This window comes from Pithys albifrons, chromosome 15 (assembly GCF_047495875.1).
Source record: "Pithys albifrons albifrons isolate INPA30051 chromosome 15, PitAlb_v1, whole genome shotgun sequence".
In the NCBI taxonomy this organism is placed as follows: domain Eukaryota; kingdom Metazoa; phylum Chordata; class Aves; order Passeriformes; family Thamnophilidae; genus Pithys; species Pithys albifrons.
The window spans coordinates 15,321,863-15,339,413 of NC_092472.1; the positions used below are offsets into that span (position 1 = coordinate 15,321,863).

At 42.3% G+C, this 17,551-nt stretch overlaps 1 protein-coding gene across 1 annotated transcript in view; it reads left to right on the plus strand.

The window, feature by feature from the left end:
* The window catches only part of ADAMTS2 (ADAM metallopeptidase with thrombospondin type 1 motif 2), a 173,662-nt gene that overhangs the window by 116,533 nt on the left and 39,578 nt on the right, over nucleotides 1-17,551 (plus strand). The window contains exon 5 of the mRNA XM_071570373.1: nucleotides 8,916-8,999. Coding sequence (XP_071426474.1) covers nucleotides 8,916-8,999 — 84 coding nt within the window. The remainder of the gene's footprint in view (nucleotides 1-8,915; nucleotides 9,000-17,551) is intronic.

Consider the following 17,551-nt stretch of genomic DNA (forward strand, 5'->3'; position numbering starts at 1 on the left):
AGCTCCAGTACAGAGAGCCAAGAGGGTTTGTCAGTGCAGGCAGTGCTGGGGACCTGTGTTGTGTTTTTAATGAAAAGTGTAGCTCCAGAGTCACTCAAGAAGAAGAGACAGCTACATAAAGTTCCAGCTATATTTTTAAATCTGGTGGAAGATCCTCCCCTAACCATCAGATTGTGTGTACCTTGTTGGTTTTAGGATATAATCAATTAGCTTCCTACGGTAACAAGACATTAGGCATAGAATCAATTAGCTTTGTACAGTAACAAGGTAATAAGCATAAAATCAAGAATGCATGGTAACTGAATAAAATAATAGTACAAGTGTTTACTGGATATAAGAGGGTGATCAAATAGTTGAATTTCTGAGGTTCCAGAAATTAAATAAATCCCAGGTGAATCCTCTCTTCTGGGACATGACATCACTTTTCCAGAAGCAACTCCCAGCACAGCTGCTTCTCCCCACTTTGCCTGATTTCCTTGTGTATGATGGCATGAGCTGTTGTCCTTAACTAACTTTTCTCAGGGATCTTGGGTGGAACCCTACCACCAACCCAATCAAAACAATTTATTTTTCTTTTCAGGCCCAGTGCAATGACTGTAAATTCAGTAAAATCTGTTTTGTGCTGCTTAAGCGATGTGTTACAGTCCACACCTAAACCCCATAAAGTGAGAAAAAACCCAGGGGCTGGGTGTGCTGGCTATCTTGAAGAGCTGGGCTAATATTTATCCCAAAGTTTGGGAGTGAAGTCACTCCCAAACAAATGGTGATAGACGCCAGAGCATTTTTAACACGCTGGGCTGCAGCCACGTATCGCCTGACTGTGCGCCAGCCGTTCGCTGCAGCGAGCTCGGCCTCGTGCCATCCCCTTTGCCTCCTCCACTCACTTCCTTGGGCAAAAACTCCAGTTTCTCTTGACCCCCTCTCTTTTCTCTGCTCAGTCCCCACAGGATGTTCAGTCCACCTTTGGAAAATATTCCATTGTTTTTTCTTTAGAGCCCCTCGGCTGCCTCTGGCTCGCACTGTTTTCAGTTGTACGTCATGCTGTGTTTTTTCCTGGGAAGGATATTAGCCTGCACAGTCCTCTGCACTTCCAAGTGAGAGCCCACACATTGCACAAATTAATTTTGTATTTATAGCATGCAGGAGCAGTGCCACAGAGGAGAGAGACTGGGTGGAATCTTGTAGCTCTGTAGTTACTCAAGAACATGGAAGGTAATTCCATTTCAGCAAGAAGGCGTCTCAAACCCCCAGTGATTTTAACTGGTTGTACACGTGTTTGGGAAATATTAGAAAAGTGCAAGGCTGGGAGTGGCATTGGGGAATTGTCTTGGTCCTTGGGAAACAAAAGGATTTCACTGCAGGATGCTTTGGGACAAGGAACAAGGTGCTGACTGGATGTCATTGAGCTAAATGGCTTGGGTGGGTGCACTGATCACAGGGCAACAAAACTGTCTGGATGGTCAAATCCAATGAGTGATGGTGAATGGAACCAAATCCACATACTGGCCAGTCAAAAGGGGTGTTTCCCAGGGCTCAGGACTGGGGCCAGCAGTGTTTGATATTTCTGTCAGTGATCTGGAGGGACCTAGATGTGTGGATTTGGTGCTTGGGGACATGGTTGAGTGGTGGCCTTGGCAGTGCTGCGTTGATGGTTGGACCTGATGATATTAGAGGTCTTTTCCAACCTAAACTATTCTGTTGTTCTAAGGTGGGTGTTATTGTAGCCAGCCCTGGTGTTGAAGTTCTCTGATCATTTCATAACCCTCTTAAAAGTAGTTTCCAGGATTAAGCAGGACATTTGCTGCCAGCTGTGGAAGAGCAGAAACCTGAGACTCCCTCATTGACCTGGCTGGGCCTGCAGTATTGACCAGTATGAACGTTTCAGCTGCTACAGTCCTGTGTTTAGGGTCACATCCAGGCTGGATGTCTTCCAAACTTCCTGAAGAGTCAGATTGGTCATTCCAAATAGCTAAGTCTCATCAAGGAAGCTCAACTGCAAATGATTTTGAGTGTGTTGGCTCCATCTATCTTGGCTTCAAGTCTTCAGCTTTCATGAGGCTCTTCAAATTGTGGGGTTTTTTCCCCAGTCAGGCCCTTATTTTAGTTTTCTCTTGTATTCTTTGTCTTTCTTTCTCCATAATATCCCTCAATTCCTCAACTACCTCATTTTCTAATGTTGGCAATCGTCGTCCTTGTCTATTTTTCAGAAGAATTTGCCTACAACGTATGTTTTTTGATCTCTGGACAATTTTCAGGGGTAAAAATCTTTCATTTCCTTTCCATCCCCTTACTGTAAAAGATGTGATATTGCAATATTTATATATATTCATGTAATGGATATATGGCTGAAATATAAACCCCATCTCCTCAAACTAGGTGAGTGCCCAACTGCTGTTATTTCAAAGGGACATAGACCCTAAAAAGGATTTATGCCTCGCTCTGGGCTAGATTTATCTGAGTATTTAGTCATTTACCTGCTTTTGAAATTAGTGAGAATCAGTTTCAAAAATTAGCCTGTGGGATTATGTATCTCCCAGCCTTCAACTCCAGAACAAATACATTAAACAACTTTTCATTTGAGTAAGTGAAATCAATGGGAATTCTGCAGCTGGGGGCTTTGGAAAGTCCCTGGAGTCTTTCACCTGCATCTTTCAGCACTACATATGTCTTTGAAATTGTGGCCCTGAGGCGCTGTTGAATGTGTTATCTGTCCTCTTTAATAGGATGTACATGATACTACTATTATGGATGAGATTTCTGCTCTCCTATCTCTGGCTGATGAGGGATGAAGATTTGCAGGTACAGAACAGCAAGTCCCTAATGAGAGGAAAGGGCAGAAATGCCATCGGTTTCTAACTGACAGTTGGATAAAAACCTGAAAGGATGTCTAATTCAAGCTGTTAAAAAGAGAGTGATGATTGAATACATTGAAATAATGGTGCACCCTGTCTTCAGAATATCATGCTTTTTAAAGTAAAAAGCATATTTTTAGATAGGAGGGATAGTTCAGTAATGTAGAATTTGGCTGGATTTTTGAAAATTAAATAATTCACAGGCACCAATGCTCATTATTTAAAATCAGTTTATTTCAATATGTTCACTTTAAAGCTGAACTGACTCTAAGAAGTTCCACAAATAACAAATGTAAGTCCAGCTCCATTCATCTGGGGGACTTCAGCTGTCAGTAGCTGAATTGCAGCTTGTTTGAAAGTTTAAACATATGTATGTGAATTAACTCCACGTTTAGGTGGTTCATTATAAACCAGTAGCTGTGACTGGTGTGAACAGTCTATGAAAAGGCCTCATGGGGTTATTTTTGTTCATTATCTTGATTGCCACCCTACAGTGGAAGTTGTAGTTGTGATTGGGCATTCAGGAGCTCCTACAGGAAAGACTCTCTCAGAACTCTTACAGGTTGTTCTCATTTTCACAGAGATGTTATTCCCAATGTCAGTTAGGTGAGCATTGCCTGTTAGGATTACCTGGAAAGTGACTTGCTGCCCTGTTTGCCATGGCACACATCATCACACAGGTTTGGGTACCATCAAGGTAGAGGGTAGGTACTGTAAGAAAATGGATTTTTCTTTTACTCCAAATGCCAACATGAGTTTTATCCATAAATGTTGCAGCCAGGGATTTTTGAGTTGTGACACTGTGGTTTGTGTGATGGAGTGTGGATAATTAGTATCAGCTTTCAAGTTCTGGATGCTGTTCTGGACCAAACCACTTAGGTTTGAAGAGGTCATCATATTTATTGGATTGACACCACACCCCTGTCCCTTGCAGTAATACACTAAATCAATCTGCTTAATTATTTTATGATGCTACATTTGATTTTAATAATGTGACCTTGAGACAGTAAATCAGGAAAATACTGAGTCTTTTTGTGCAAAGGTAATTTACAGTGTTTAGAAAAACTTCTCAGAGCAGTGGTTTGTGGCAAAACTGAGGAGTTCCAAGAGCCTGCAGGAGGAACTAAGAAAAATAAATTAGTCATGAAGTCAGAAAACAAAGTCTATGACCCTTCTGAAGCCAATGTTACAGTCGAAGATGAGATAGAGACCCGTAACATGAAGCTACCTAGTGCCTTGCCAACACATCTGCTCAGGGGAATGCTTTTCATTCTGATCAGAAGCAGCTAACTTGGACTTGGTAACATCTACTCTCACATCAGGGAAGGTAAATCAGGACTCAGGCTCATATTTGCATAGAAAATGCCAGATTCTTATCTCCTTTTTGCAGCGTATGTTGCCGAGCTCTCCCAAAACTGCCTCTTGGCTGTGGCTTTGAGCAGAATGGTAGATGTTTTCCAAACTGGAGGTCACAGTTGGACCCTTAAGTTTCATGTGTGTTGTGTGCTTTCATTATTCCTTTTGCCTTGTGATGCTCAACAAATATTTCAGGAAAAAAAAGAAGAGTTCCTCTCTGAGGAAATGAGGAAATGCCTTGTAAGGACTAGAAAGGGAGACTGGGAACCCTGGATTTTGCTTGCTGATTTTCTATGTGACCATTGTACATCCACCCAAGGAACTGACGTAATGTTATTCCTGTGGGATTAAGATAAAGCTTAGGGAATGTTAGAAATGCTACTTTGGGATCTTCAAAAGCATAAAGGAGGTGATGAACATCGAAGAGGGTAGTGGTATTCGAAGTGGGACCACAGAAATACAAAGTGAGAGGGGAATGCTTTTGGGAGGGTCAGGTTACAAAAATTTGTGCTCAGGAGCCACCATGACATTTCTGGTTCCTCTTCTGTGATTCAAACCAGACGTTTCTTACAGAAATAGACAATCACTGGATGCCCACCAGGCACTGAGGCTTTGCTGCAGATAATTGTGATCTGATGAATGAGCTGCTCTCAGGCTGGGCTCTAACAATGGCTTGCCAGGAGCTCTGCCATCCCATGGGGAAGGAGTTGATGCTCTCCAGCTCCTCCAGCATCGCTCTGGCAGAGATCCACACATGGTCCCTCTCTGCCCGAGAGCACGTAGCTATCGGTAGTTTCTGCAACAGCTGTTGTGTAAGGATGCTGGTGATCAAAGAGCAGACTAATCTGGATGGATGGATCAGCAGTTTCTGGTGGCTGGAAAACCAGATGTATCTTGTTTTGTGCCCTCTCTGCATGGTCAGATGTGCCCTCTGATGGCCACTGTTGCTGGGCTGGAGCCGTTTGACATTGATGGTGGCCTGAGGTGGACACTATTGGATGTCCAGGGGGTGTGTGTGTGTTCAGGAGCCCAAGGAAGTGGCGCCTACCCAAGCGTGAGGCACAATCCCCGGAGCTGCAGAGGGGATGCCTCAGGATGCACTCAATGATTTATGGTTCAGAGGATGGGGCCGTGTTTGGGTTGTGGTGGAGAGGGCTGCCTTTGGCACAGCAGATACCAACAAGCTTTGCAAGGCTGGGAACTCCTGCAAACTGCATGAATGAGTTTGCCAATGACTCGCCAAAATATGCAGATTGTTCTCCTATTGTTCATCGGTTTAATTACAGATTCAGGGAACCACCTGACTTGCCCTAAAAGCCCTGCCAGCTCCATCAGCAGGTAACCTGCTGCACCAAGACTTGCAGAGCTGCAGGCTGGTGGTTACTATTTGTGTTACAGCAGCTTTCAAATTTCCCTTTTAGGACTGGGGCCTGCTTTGCTCAATAATAAAAACTTTCCAGTGCTGCTTTTACAGAGCATGAGCCACCTCACAGGCTCTTAGCTTGCTTTCAGTTTTTTGATGTATTCTATGTGCTTACTGTGCTGACTTGAAACTTGCTCAAGGCAGAAGAATTATAAAATTAGCAGGGAGGGACAGATGAAAAAAGTAAATAAACTCTTTGTTTTTCTTGTACCACCAGTCTGTGCCAGCCTGATTTCTAAACAGAACCTTTAAATAGAAATGCATGTTTTCCTTTGAAATATCCCAGAAAAAGAAACCCAAGTTATCCCAAAATAGTTAGTGAACTACAATAGCTTGATGAAAGTCTCTTTACAGTGTTTGGCTGTGCTTTGAATTCTCTGAGATTTACCCAGCCTTCTTCATCCCCCTCTATAAATGCTGAATCACTGTAGGACATCTAAAAAGATTTAATGCTTTCTCTGCCTTCAGTTCAGGAGCTGTGATTTTGGGGATGGTCTCTGTACTTTCTTTTCCTATGCAGCAGCTTAATTTTAGACTTACTGATCTAAGAACAACAGGAGATTGACTCTGATTTTCCTTCTGTTGACATGAGCCACAATGTGCTACTGAAGTGCTGTAAAAGTACGATGCACTTGTTTCCACAACCCTGTGTTGTTACTGCACAAACATCTGAACATGTATATCTATTGTCTGATTATTTCTGATTTGAAACAGTAAGTCTGAGTTGCTCTGACCCCTGGAGCTTTCTGATTCCGCAGGTTGGTTGATCCTTTTCTGCCCTATACATTGGGCTGCATTAGCTTGACTCTGCTTTCCCCTTGAAGTAATAGGTGGGAATTTGGAGAATCTGACTGTGGAGGCAAATGTGTGCACTTTTCATGAGTGCTCGAGAGCACAACATTCTGTTGTTTGGATCTTGTATCTTTGGTATCTTCCTGAAACAAATAAGTGCAATTTAGGCCGTGCTGGCAAAAAGAAAAGCATCTATTTCAGCATATTATCTCTGTGCAGTGGGACACTACCAGCAAAGCCACAGTTTAGCTTAGAGAAAGATGCTGTGTGGAGAGAGGCTGGACTCATCCTTATTAATGAAACCAAGACCCAGAGCTTTGAATTGGCCCACTCTCTTGCAGAAACCCCAGGATCCCAAGAGAACCAAGCAGCTTTTCACAGTGCTTGTGCTTCTCTGTTCATTCACAGTTTGTTTGTTAGATGTCATTTGCATGAACAGTCAAGCAGTGTTTTAATTCTGTTCCATCAAGGTTTTCAAGCCAAGTTTCCCTTTGGCACAGAACAGCAATACAGTTGTTCGGTTACTCAACTATTGTTAAAAGAGGCTTAGGTTGAGAGAGAGAGAGCAATTTGGATTATGCTTTATGAGCCAATTAAATACTTATTTACATGCTGTGTTTACTGTCCTCTATACACAGCAGCTTTGGCTTAGTACTCATTTCATGTATAGGTAATTTATGGCTTATTTCAACCTCATATCCCTGATGCGTGTGCTCTTTTCTCGCCACACAAAGAGGGAGGAAAATTAATATCCTGCCTCCCTTGACAGCACACAAGGGTCTTTTTCCTGGGTGAAAGAATTTCTGTAAAGCAAAATGTGTGTTTATGTCTTGCCTCCTAATAATCTGTGTTCAGCAGTGGTCCTAAGAGTGAAAATATGGGATTTTTTTAAAATATCAGAATATAAAATTAGTCCAATGTCATATTTAGCCATGTAAAGAGATGATTTCTAGAGGAATTGTTTACAAAGCAGATCTGAACAGATCAGCGACTTCTACACCTCCATGAAAACAGCACCCCCTGAAGCCAATTATAGCCATGGGCTCCTCATCCTCACCTTCCAACCAAGGCTATGCTTGCTCATCCACCATTCCCAAGCCTGGATTCCAGGCATCCCCCAACATGTTCTCCAGGTGCCTGGGCAGGTGTCCTGGAGGGTGTGAACCTGCTTCTGGAGCTGTGGCTTAGTCACACCACTTCCAACCCATCAGCGCAGGACACTCAGAGCTGTGGAAAACTTGGATGTCTACAGAGCATAAAATAAGGCTCTTCTGTAAAAAAAATACTGATGAAATGAATAAAAATTCACTTTAAAATGTCAATGGGGATTGCTTAGCAAAGCCTACACTGATGTATTTAATTTTAATGATTTTTGCAGAGATAAAAGATGAGCCATTAAAACTGGGGCTGATTGAAGTAACAGGACATTATTTACTGTGTTTCAAATGAATGGTTTTCTGAAAGTTATTTATTAGCTTGGAGTAATGAATCTAGTTTGCAGGAATAAATGAAATTCAGGTCCAGCCAGCAAGGCTGTCCAGTTTGGTGCAACCTTTACCAAGGGAAGGAGGTTTTAGGAGAGGCACTTGCCTTGCAGGAAATCTCATCTGCCTCTTCTAATTTGTAAAGCTAAACCCCTGCCATTTGGCTGAGTCTCATGCAGTCTTCCTCACTGAATCCTTAAATCAGCCTCTTTAACAGTTAATATTTGCCTAGGTTTCTTGTAACAGTGTTTCTTCAGTAATCTTTTTTCATCTACATTTCATTCTCTAAATATTTATAGTTTTCTTTTTGGTGTTCCTGTGGTGATTTCCCCACGTGTGTGTTTAGTTATGTAGCTGTAGTATGAAAAAAAAAGGGGGACAGTTTTAATTTGCTGGCATTTTGTAGCTTTTGTTCTGCTTGCAGAGTTTAACACTGATGAGTTTTGACACACAACAAAGCCAGCCCATGTGCCCGACCAGCTTTTTCAGAGAGGTGTATCCTCTTGGCACAGTGTGATGTGATGGGTCCCAGATGGAAGAGTTACAGGGTGGAGCTGAGCTGATTCAGTGAATGGCTCCTGAGACAGAGGTCCTGTCCTTCTGCTCACTGTCCCCTTCCCCACGTGTAGTACTGCCCAGCAGAGAGGTATTTGGCATTCTGCCTGGGTTGCCTTGCTCCAGGCTCCAGCATAGGTCAGCTCAGCTGCATCATGGCCGTGCACCAGGATACCTCTAAGCCCATTTAGGCTGCCACTTATCCTGTTAACCTGAAGTCTCTGATTATGTGTTGATATTCAATGACTTCCTGAATTATGACTTGTTGGGAGGCTACAACAGAGTTTGGAAAAGAAAACATTCCCTCTCGCATTAGTGGGATTTTTCATGTTCTAGATATGAACACGAAGTGGTCTCTGGACTAATGACAGAGCATAAAAGGTACTGCTGTATCACTGCTTTCATAGTTACTTGCTGCCAGTACCATCATTAAAGTGCTGAACTCTTTTGCAGGTTAATGAAATTTATCATGATGAGTCCCTGGGTGCTCACATTAATGTTGTCTTGGTGAGGATAATCCTGCTGAGCTACGGCAAGGTAAGTAAAGGTTAATTTAAAGGGAGGATATCAATATCTATAAACTTCATTTGTTTATGAGCAGTGTAGTTAATGGTGACTTGTATTGGTTTTCTGTTTTAATTCATATATTGCCCTTACCAGTCTATGAATATAAAGAACTTTTATGTTTGTATATATTTATCATTTGAACTTCACATTTTAAATAATTTCAATTTCTTCTGGGTTTTCCCTGTGTCATTTGAAGTTGTTTCTTATCTATGGCCTTTTCAGATTTGTTGGGAATAATCCACGAAACAGAGAGAGCATTTTGGTTCCTAAAGAAAACACAAGGTGTTCTGATAGAACTGTATGTAAGTGACACCAAACACAGGATCAGTTCTGCAAGATGCTGAAGGCTACAGCCTCTTTCTAAGAAGTCATTTAATTTGTGCTTATTATCAGTGGGGCTACACATGTGCTTAAAGTTAAATGGGAGTTCTGTGGAATAGGGGCCAGAAGGCAAGAGCTCTGCAGATCAGACCTGTAATTAAGAATATCAAGTGTTCTTTCTCTCACTGTTTCTGTGGAAGGGTTTACTCCACGGGCAAAAGAGGAACAAAATGTTAAATGCATTTCAAAAGTATTGATCTGTTCAGTACCTGAGCCCTATTATTGCCAAATCAACAGCAAATTCCATGGAAACAGGAACAGGGCATTTCAAGTATGCTGATAAATGCTTTGGTTAAGGCCATGTGATTTTAGTGCTCTCTAACTCAGCAGCATGCCCAGCTGCTCGGGGCACAGTGGGACAGTCTAAGGCACCTTTCTGTGGCTGGAGTTGCTGCCATTTGTATGTTCATGGAGTGAGCTTGGGCTCTGAAAGTTCATGGAAGTTGTTGGGATGCTGTCAGCAGTGCAGGTAGTGTCAGTGGTGAAGCTCCACTGGCATTCACCAGCCTACCCTGCTCGATATCAGCTGAGAATTTTCCTCCCTGGTGCAGATGAGGGAGCTCTGAAGTTGAGTCTGGACTCTGCTGGAGACTGGTTAGCTGGTTTTGGATTGAATTTTTTTCTTCGGAGCATCCCCATCTGAGAGCTAAACAAAACAATTCACCTCTGCTTTTCCTGCAGTGATGTAGATGATGTTGTAATTACATGTTTTGGATAAAATTAATCCAGCAAAGGACCCAAAATAGATGGTAAAAAAGGTCATATTTGCCATTTTGTGATCAAAAGTTCATGGTGTGTGTAGTTAACATTACAAAACAATTGAAATATCTTTGTGTGGCTGCTGTAATGACAACAATTTGAGGGATTGCAGATTGACTCATAAATCTCATATAAATCTGAGGTTGCAATAATGATGGAAACCAGTAGAATTAGCAGATGGGTTAGTCACTTCTTTGCAGTCCTCAGTTCATGGGTATTCCATAATTGCTATGTGTGTCCATCTTTAGCTCTATAAATCTGCACCACTCTGAACTCTGATAACTTCTGCCATTCCCCTGATGGTAGACAATAACTACAGCAATCTTCATTCCATTTTAAGAATCTTTATTTTCTTGTGAAGAGCAAAGTCTTGTCTGCTGATAATTTGAAAGAGATCAGTTTCATATTAATCTTCTTTAGAGAGGAGAGTCGGGTGGAGGACAGAGCCAACACTTCTTAGTGGGTCTTTGGTCACATCACCAAAGTAGCAGTTGCAGGTAGCTCTGTCTAATCTGCCTGTGGATGCTCTGCTTGGGGATTCTAAATCCATAATCTGCAGTGGATAATGTTTTAGCTTCTGAGTTGTCCTGTTGGTTTCAGAATGCCATAAGGTGCAATAATTCCACTGTCACAAGCCTGCCCTCAATAGCCACAAAAATATTTTTTTTGCATCTCTTTATCTAATTATTTACATGAAAAGTAATTTATGGTTTTCTGAAAAAAGGAAAAAGTATGTAAAAGGCAGCACTTCAGAGCTCCTCTGCCTTATGGTGGGGAACCTGCATGACATGGCTCTATAAGAGTACACTCTTTATGTTCATGTTTTTAAAGATCCTGGTCAGAGGACTAGATTGGGGAGTAGGTGAGGAGATTTCAGAGCTTTGGCATTATTTCATAGCAGAAAAGCAGAGAGAGAAGGTGTATAGTTCTTTCTGAACCTGTTCTGAGGAATAAGAACAAAGCCTTCAATACTTCACTGTCCCACACACCAGCATTAACAATTTTTAGGAATATATATTCAAAATACATAATAAAAGGAATGGCACATATGCAAGTTAAGGCAGTGCATGAATGAAGCAGCCTGGTTGGCTTCACAATATGAAATTATCCCAGTCTTGTTAGAGTAAGCATTTCTCTTGAAAGCATGGAGCAGATATCTTTGCTTCACCACAGGCAATTTATGTATATTATCAAGGGTGCCATTTAAATAATCATAATAATTACATTATGGTTCTGTAATTGATGAAGTATGTACCATCAACGTCAGTTTTATGACAGCACTCTCAGCTATTGCCAATTCTCCACCCCTGAGCAGCCTTCTACTGTATTGTGGGGATTTTGAGAGGATTATTTTATACAATATGTCATCTGTTGATAAGAATAATATGGACAATACTTGAGTTGCATAGCAACCAACCTTTCACTGCTTCTTGCTTGAAGGTACTCCACTCCTTCAAATCTACTTATTCTTGAATGTTGTCTAACACAGTCAACTGTACATTCAGAAGTTTCAATAATTTCAGGAATTGCATTAATTGCCCTGGTAAGATGAAAAAAATGGAAGTTATTCCTTGGTGGTCACACGCTGAAATTACTTCAGGGACAAAAGATGTGACATGGTTTTAATGAATTAGCACTTAGTGTAAGTTCTCTCCTCTGGACTTTGAGGGTATGGCAGGCTGAGCCCTGCCAAGGAGCACCAGGTTTAGGCACTGGCTGGGTGGGGTATTTGGGGAACAGGCAGAGAGTGGCTGGGGGAGGTTTGCAGGAGCTACAAGGCCTTCCCTGACTCCCCACTTTTCTCTCAGTACTTCAAAAAATGATGTAGCAGAGGACTGATGTGAAGGTTTCAACTGTGCCTGGCTGCTGCCCACTCATTTATCAATTCCAGCATTAGGATAGAACAATGTGTTCTGCAAAGGTTGCTCTTTATTGGCAGTGGCTTCAGAAGCCACCATGGATTTCTCTGTGTTTTCTTGACTTTGACTCCCAAAGTCACAGGCTCTTTTGATGGGATGGGATACTGCAAAGAAATAAACAGGGTACATGCAGGGTATTTTTCTTCAAATGGGAAAAAGATGAGCTGGCTTGCTTCTGCCTTTTTGACTTCAATATTAGGAAGATTGGCTCCAAATTTTGGAAGCAGTGGATACATTTGAGATTAATATAATACATTGTTTGGACAGATTATTCCACTTAGACCTATTTTGGTTGTAAGGGCTCTGTAATCCAGCTAGCTCTAGAACACTCAGGGAAATAAGCAGAGCAACCACTATCACCAAGTGCAGAGGAGGTGGCAAGAGAGGAGCTGAGAATGCATTTAAAAACCCTGACTGGTTGTTATGAAGTTTGTTTGGAAACATTTAAATCCTGAGCACTGCATAAAATCCTCTCATCACCTCTTTGAGGTGGATGAATAAAGATTATTATTCCCATTTTACAGCTAAAAAAACAAAGCTGTTAAGTGTTATTTTCCAAGGCCACACGGAAGGCCACTGGCAGGCTGGGGATAAGACTTCATAAATTCCTGGCTCTGGCCCCACACTCTGTCCATCCACAATGGTGACTCTGTGTGCAGATGAGCTGCCCTTGCACAGCACAGAGAAAAGCACACACGTTAGCTGGGATGGGTGTAATTAATACAGTGATTAATGAAAAAAACTCAGAAAGAACTTTGTGGCAACTGCAGCGGTTTCAATAAACGCAGCCACCTTTGAGGTGGCTCATTTGTGAGGGTTATTTCTTGGGAAATGTGAGTGTGGCAGTGCAGGACACCCCTGAACTCTCCTTTGGAGCAACATGAACAGCTGAAGACACCTGTATTCAGACTGGAGCAGGCTGAAGGAAGCTTCTGTACACATCTGGAAACACAACCAGTGGGGAGAGAAAACCCATTTCAGATATAAACCAATGTTGGCCCCAGAACAAGAGGTTGGACTCTGGCTGTGTGTTACTTTGGTCAACTTGAAAGAGGAATCTGAGGCAGAGAGCCTTTAAAAAAATTAAGGGAGGGAAGAAAACCCAATGGCTTTAAGAAGACAGGTAAGGAAGGAGGTACTATGGGGGGGGGGATGCCTAAAATCTCATAGGACAGGACTGTTAGCTGAGAAGCATTTTTAGTTGTGTATGTCCGAGATTTTAGCAGAGCTCCTGTTGCCTTTGTGTGGGACAAGATTTTACCTTTGATCTTTTCATAAAATGATGCTCTCTTTAACTGTGCCATCTGACCTTTTCATGTCTGAGCTTGATGCAAGCAAGGAAGATGTTTTTGGTTAATCTAGGATGGAAAGTACTGGTTTGGTTTGAGGCAGTTCCTTCTCACCATTTGCCAGTGGGAGTCCTTGGGCAAACAAGCCATGTTTGCCCCTTAAATCTGGTGTTCATCCCCTTTACTATATTGCTGTTGATCCTGGTTGGAGGGAAAGGGACGAGTGACCCCACTTACCTCTGCTTCTCCCAGGAAAGTGCAAAGACTCTGGCTGAGAGCATTTATGTCTGGCAGTGGGAGGAGGTTCTTAGCTGCACATGAGGGTCACAGCACAGCTGTGCTTGGAATGGATCTCTGGGCATCCTCTAGTCCATCTCCCCTGCTCAAAACAACGTCATCTGGAGCAGCTTGTCAGGAACTTTGTCCAGCCAGGTTTTGAATATTTCCAGAGACTCCATAGCCACTCTGGACAGCCCTTCCCAATGTTTGGCCACTTTTATGCTAAAACCACAGTAACACTCCTAGAGGCTTTTTTTTTCTTGTCCATTGTCTCTTGTCCTTCCTCTGGATACCACTGAGAAGACTCTTAGTTATCTTTATTCCCTGCTCAATAGGTATTTATATACATGGAGAGCTTCCCCAGCCTCCTCTTTTCCAGCTTCTCCTTCTATTAGAAGGTCACTGATGTGAGTTGATTATCTGTTTTCCACTGACATGGGTGGATGCAGAAGACCTGAAAGAATCAGCAGGAATCAAGCCCTGATCTTGCAGAGCTCTGTACAAACGTGTCTGAAGACAGAATTCTTGACCCCAGCAATGACCATCTCCAGTAACCAGCTCTGCACAGGCTGAGTTGCAAGGCCAGAACCTACATATTATGTAGCATTTGCCTGCTGTTCATATTTTTGCACTGTTTGTGTATGTTTAGGGAGGAGATAAAGACCAGAGATACTGTCCCTCCTGCTTTTTATCTGGGTGAATTGTTGAATTCCCTTATTTATGTGTTAGACTCATAGCTTATAATTTTCCTGGGCTGTTTTGTTGGGACCTTGAGGAATGTGGAGCTGGCTGATAACATAAACAGTACTTTGTATTCCTGATCTGCTTACATTTATACAGAATTAGAGACTGAAAAATGTTTACAAACTGCTGCCATAAGAGAGCTTTACAAATCCTTTCAATGCAAAATGACAGTTTGCTGAATGAGCTATTTTTGTTAGTTCAGTTACCGTGGAAACGAAATAATTGTATTTATTTATTTTTTGCTTGTCTTGTTCAGGATGAGAGAAGAATATAGATCTAATCCAATATCCAATGCACACTAGAAGTGCCAAGTAGAAGCAATGCAAACAGTGTGTTTGCAGAGACTTTACACATTCAAGAAGGGAAAGACATACATTAAATTTTTTCCGAATGTGTGCACTGCTACAGTCCAACTTTTGCTCCCGTAGTTTGAAGACTATCATGTTAAAACATATTTCTGCTCCTCCTGGAGCTACTGAAGAGCTGCAAAGCTGCCTCTGTTGGTACTCTTGGAGCACCACCTAATGGATGAGTTAGGAAAGGTCCCAAACTTCTGACCAGCCTAAATTTCTTATGTTCTCACCAAATACCTGCTAATCAACATCATTGCAAAGTTGTACCCAGTGATGCCAAACGGCACATAAATAACACTGTTGGTTAAGGGGAGCTGGCATTTGGTGTGTGGTACCTGTGTGTCTTTCATATGGGCTGGCAGCTTGAACACTTTTGAAAGGTTTGGGTAGGATATAGGCTAAATTTGCAGCTTTCTTCTAAGACAACTTTGAAATTGCTAAAGAAAAAAAACTATATATTTCTCACTTGCCCAACAATCCCCACAAGTATTTGAAGGGCCTTCCAGCAGCTTCATCAATGACTTGTTCTTCAGTGTCTTCATATGAGAGAGCTCAGCACCACGTTAACTTCCCAAAGGACGAGGCAGGTAGCAAAGAAGGCTCAGAGACCTCTCTAATGACACTCAACCCTTTCTTAATGCCTTTCTTTGCCTCTTTGTATGAGTGGCAGTTGCAGCTCAGTTGCCTTTTATTTTTGTTGAGGTTTTTTTTGCTGCTTCCATCTAAGAAGAAAGGGAGTGAAGAAGGAAAATGGAATGCATTGGTAGATGTTGAGTTTCTCAGAGAAAGGGCCTTTGCTTGTTCTCTAGGGCAGACTGTCCTCACAACCCTCTGTGGTGTCTCCTTGCCTGGGGGATGTTCTCCCAGCTGAGCCCTTTCCACTTCTTGGCCAACATCTCTTGTTTCCATCAGCAGTTCACAGATATTTTTGCTTTTCTTGCTGTGAGGAGGAAAGTTTCTCTTTCCACTGGCAGTTTTCCTGCTGATTAGCTGAGTAATGCTCTCCACAGGCCTGCTGTCCTGTTAGGAAAGACGTGCTCCCCAGCCAGGTCTGTGCTCCCAGCCAGATGCAGGACCTGTGTGCTCCTGGCACAGTGGGACCTTTGCTGGCCAGCAGCAACACCTACACCTCTTCTCCATGTGCAGCCTGCTGGCCCCCAAACTTCCTCTGGTTGCAGTGTGACAAAGAGGGATTTTACCTCCCAGTCCTTATTACTGTCCACAACTCAGCTATTTTCTTCTTTCTCCTTTTGCTTTGTCCTTTTAATAAGGGGCTGGGCTTTCCTGAGTCTGCTGAAAGCTCCCCATTGACTTCCAAGAGAAAATATTATCTGACATCTTTACAAGAGTAATTTGTTGGACAACATCCTTCCAAAACATATGACATCTTCCCTATCTACTAACAAGCTCTGCTGGGTCCCATGATTTCCTAAGCTCCTTTCTTGCAGGACAGCAACATTTGTCTGTAAAGGCAAAGCAGCTGGAAAAGAGGATAAAATGCAATATAGAGGCATGTCTGGCTTAGGAAATCTCTGATCCAAAGACAACTGGAGCCCTGGAGGTTATTTGGTGGGAAACACTACACTTGTTCTCCTGTAATTCCCTTCTCTGGACATCCCATTGCCCACTATGAGGAGCAGACCATGGTGCATGTGGTTCTTCGGTCACAGCCAGTGGAGGTGCACAGCACAGTGGGACTGACTCACTGTCACATCAAAGGTTCCTTGCCCATGCAGTGTTTGCTGTTAGCACTGTTGGAGCCTTTCTGATTTGAAAGTCCTTGACAAATTGCAGAAAGTGGGAGTTAAGGTGAAAATTTGCTGGGAATCAAGTGGGTTTCTCTTTTAAATTGCAGTGGGGTAAGACAAGGGATTAGTGGTCAGATGACCTGAGTACTTTAGTGGACTTTGAGTACTCAGCAGGTAGCCTGAGCTTTTCCTCTCTCACTGGAAGCCCTTCTCACTGACAGGATCTCAGTTTGCTACTTATATTTGTAGCACATGGACACTCAAAATAATGCACTCCCTATTGGTTGATTGCCTTATTTCCCACCTTAAAGAGCAGTAAGGCTCAGTTTTAAGTGCCACATTTCTGATGTTAGAATTGTGTCATTGGCACAGAAACTGGGTCAGCTGAAACATTTTATAGGCTTGTTTTTCTCAGCTTTACTTCCGATGCCAAAGGGGTTTTCTTCATTTTCCCCACTGTGTTGGATGCAAAACTCCCACAATGCTCCACATGAACCCATTGGTTCTCCTTTCATTTCTTGAAGACAAATGCTAGAATCAGGGTTTTGGTCAGAGATTTCTTTGCAAATAATTGGACACCCTTAAACAAAGCATGTCTTGATAGTGTGTATTTACATTTTGTTTTCTGATCAATGCATTTTATAATGATTTTCATTTGGTAGAAAGCACAGAAAGAGGTCATTTTGAGGTAAGGAACTATTAGCACACAGTACACAACTGGAGATTTCCCAACTTCATTTCACAGCATTCTTTGCTCTTGAGTCTTGCAGTCGGATTTCTCACTGAGCTCCTTGAAGGGGTTGATCTCTCTTGTGCAGCTTTGGAGAAATGAGAACAGTGGAGATGATGTAGATGGGTTTCGTGTTTGTTTTTGGTTTACCACTGATGGATGTTATTAAAGACCTCAGCAATGGTCAAACCCTGTTTAACTGATTAAGATTTTTGCTTGAAGAGCCAGGATTTTGCCCTGTAAAGACTCAAAGTTTAAGTCTTAGAAATATACAAAGATGAAATAAGGGCACTACAACTGTCCCACCATTTAAAGTACAG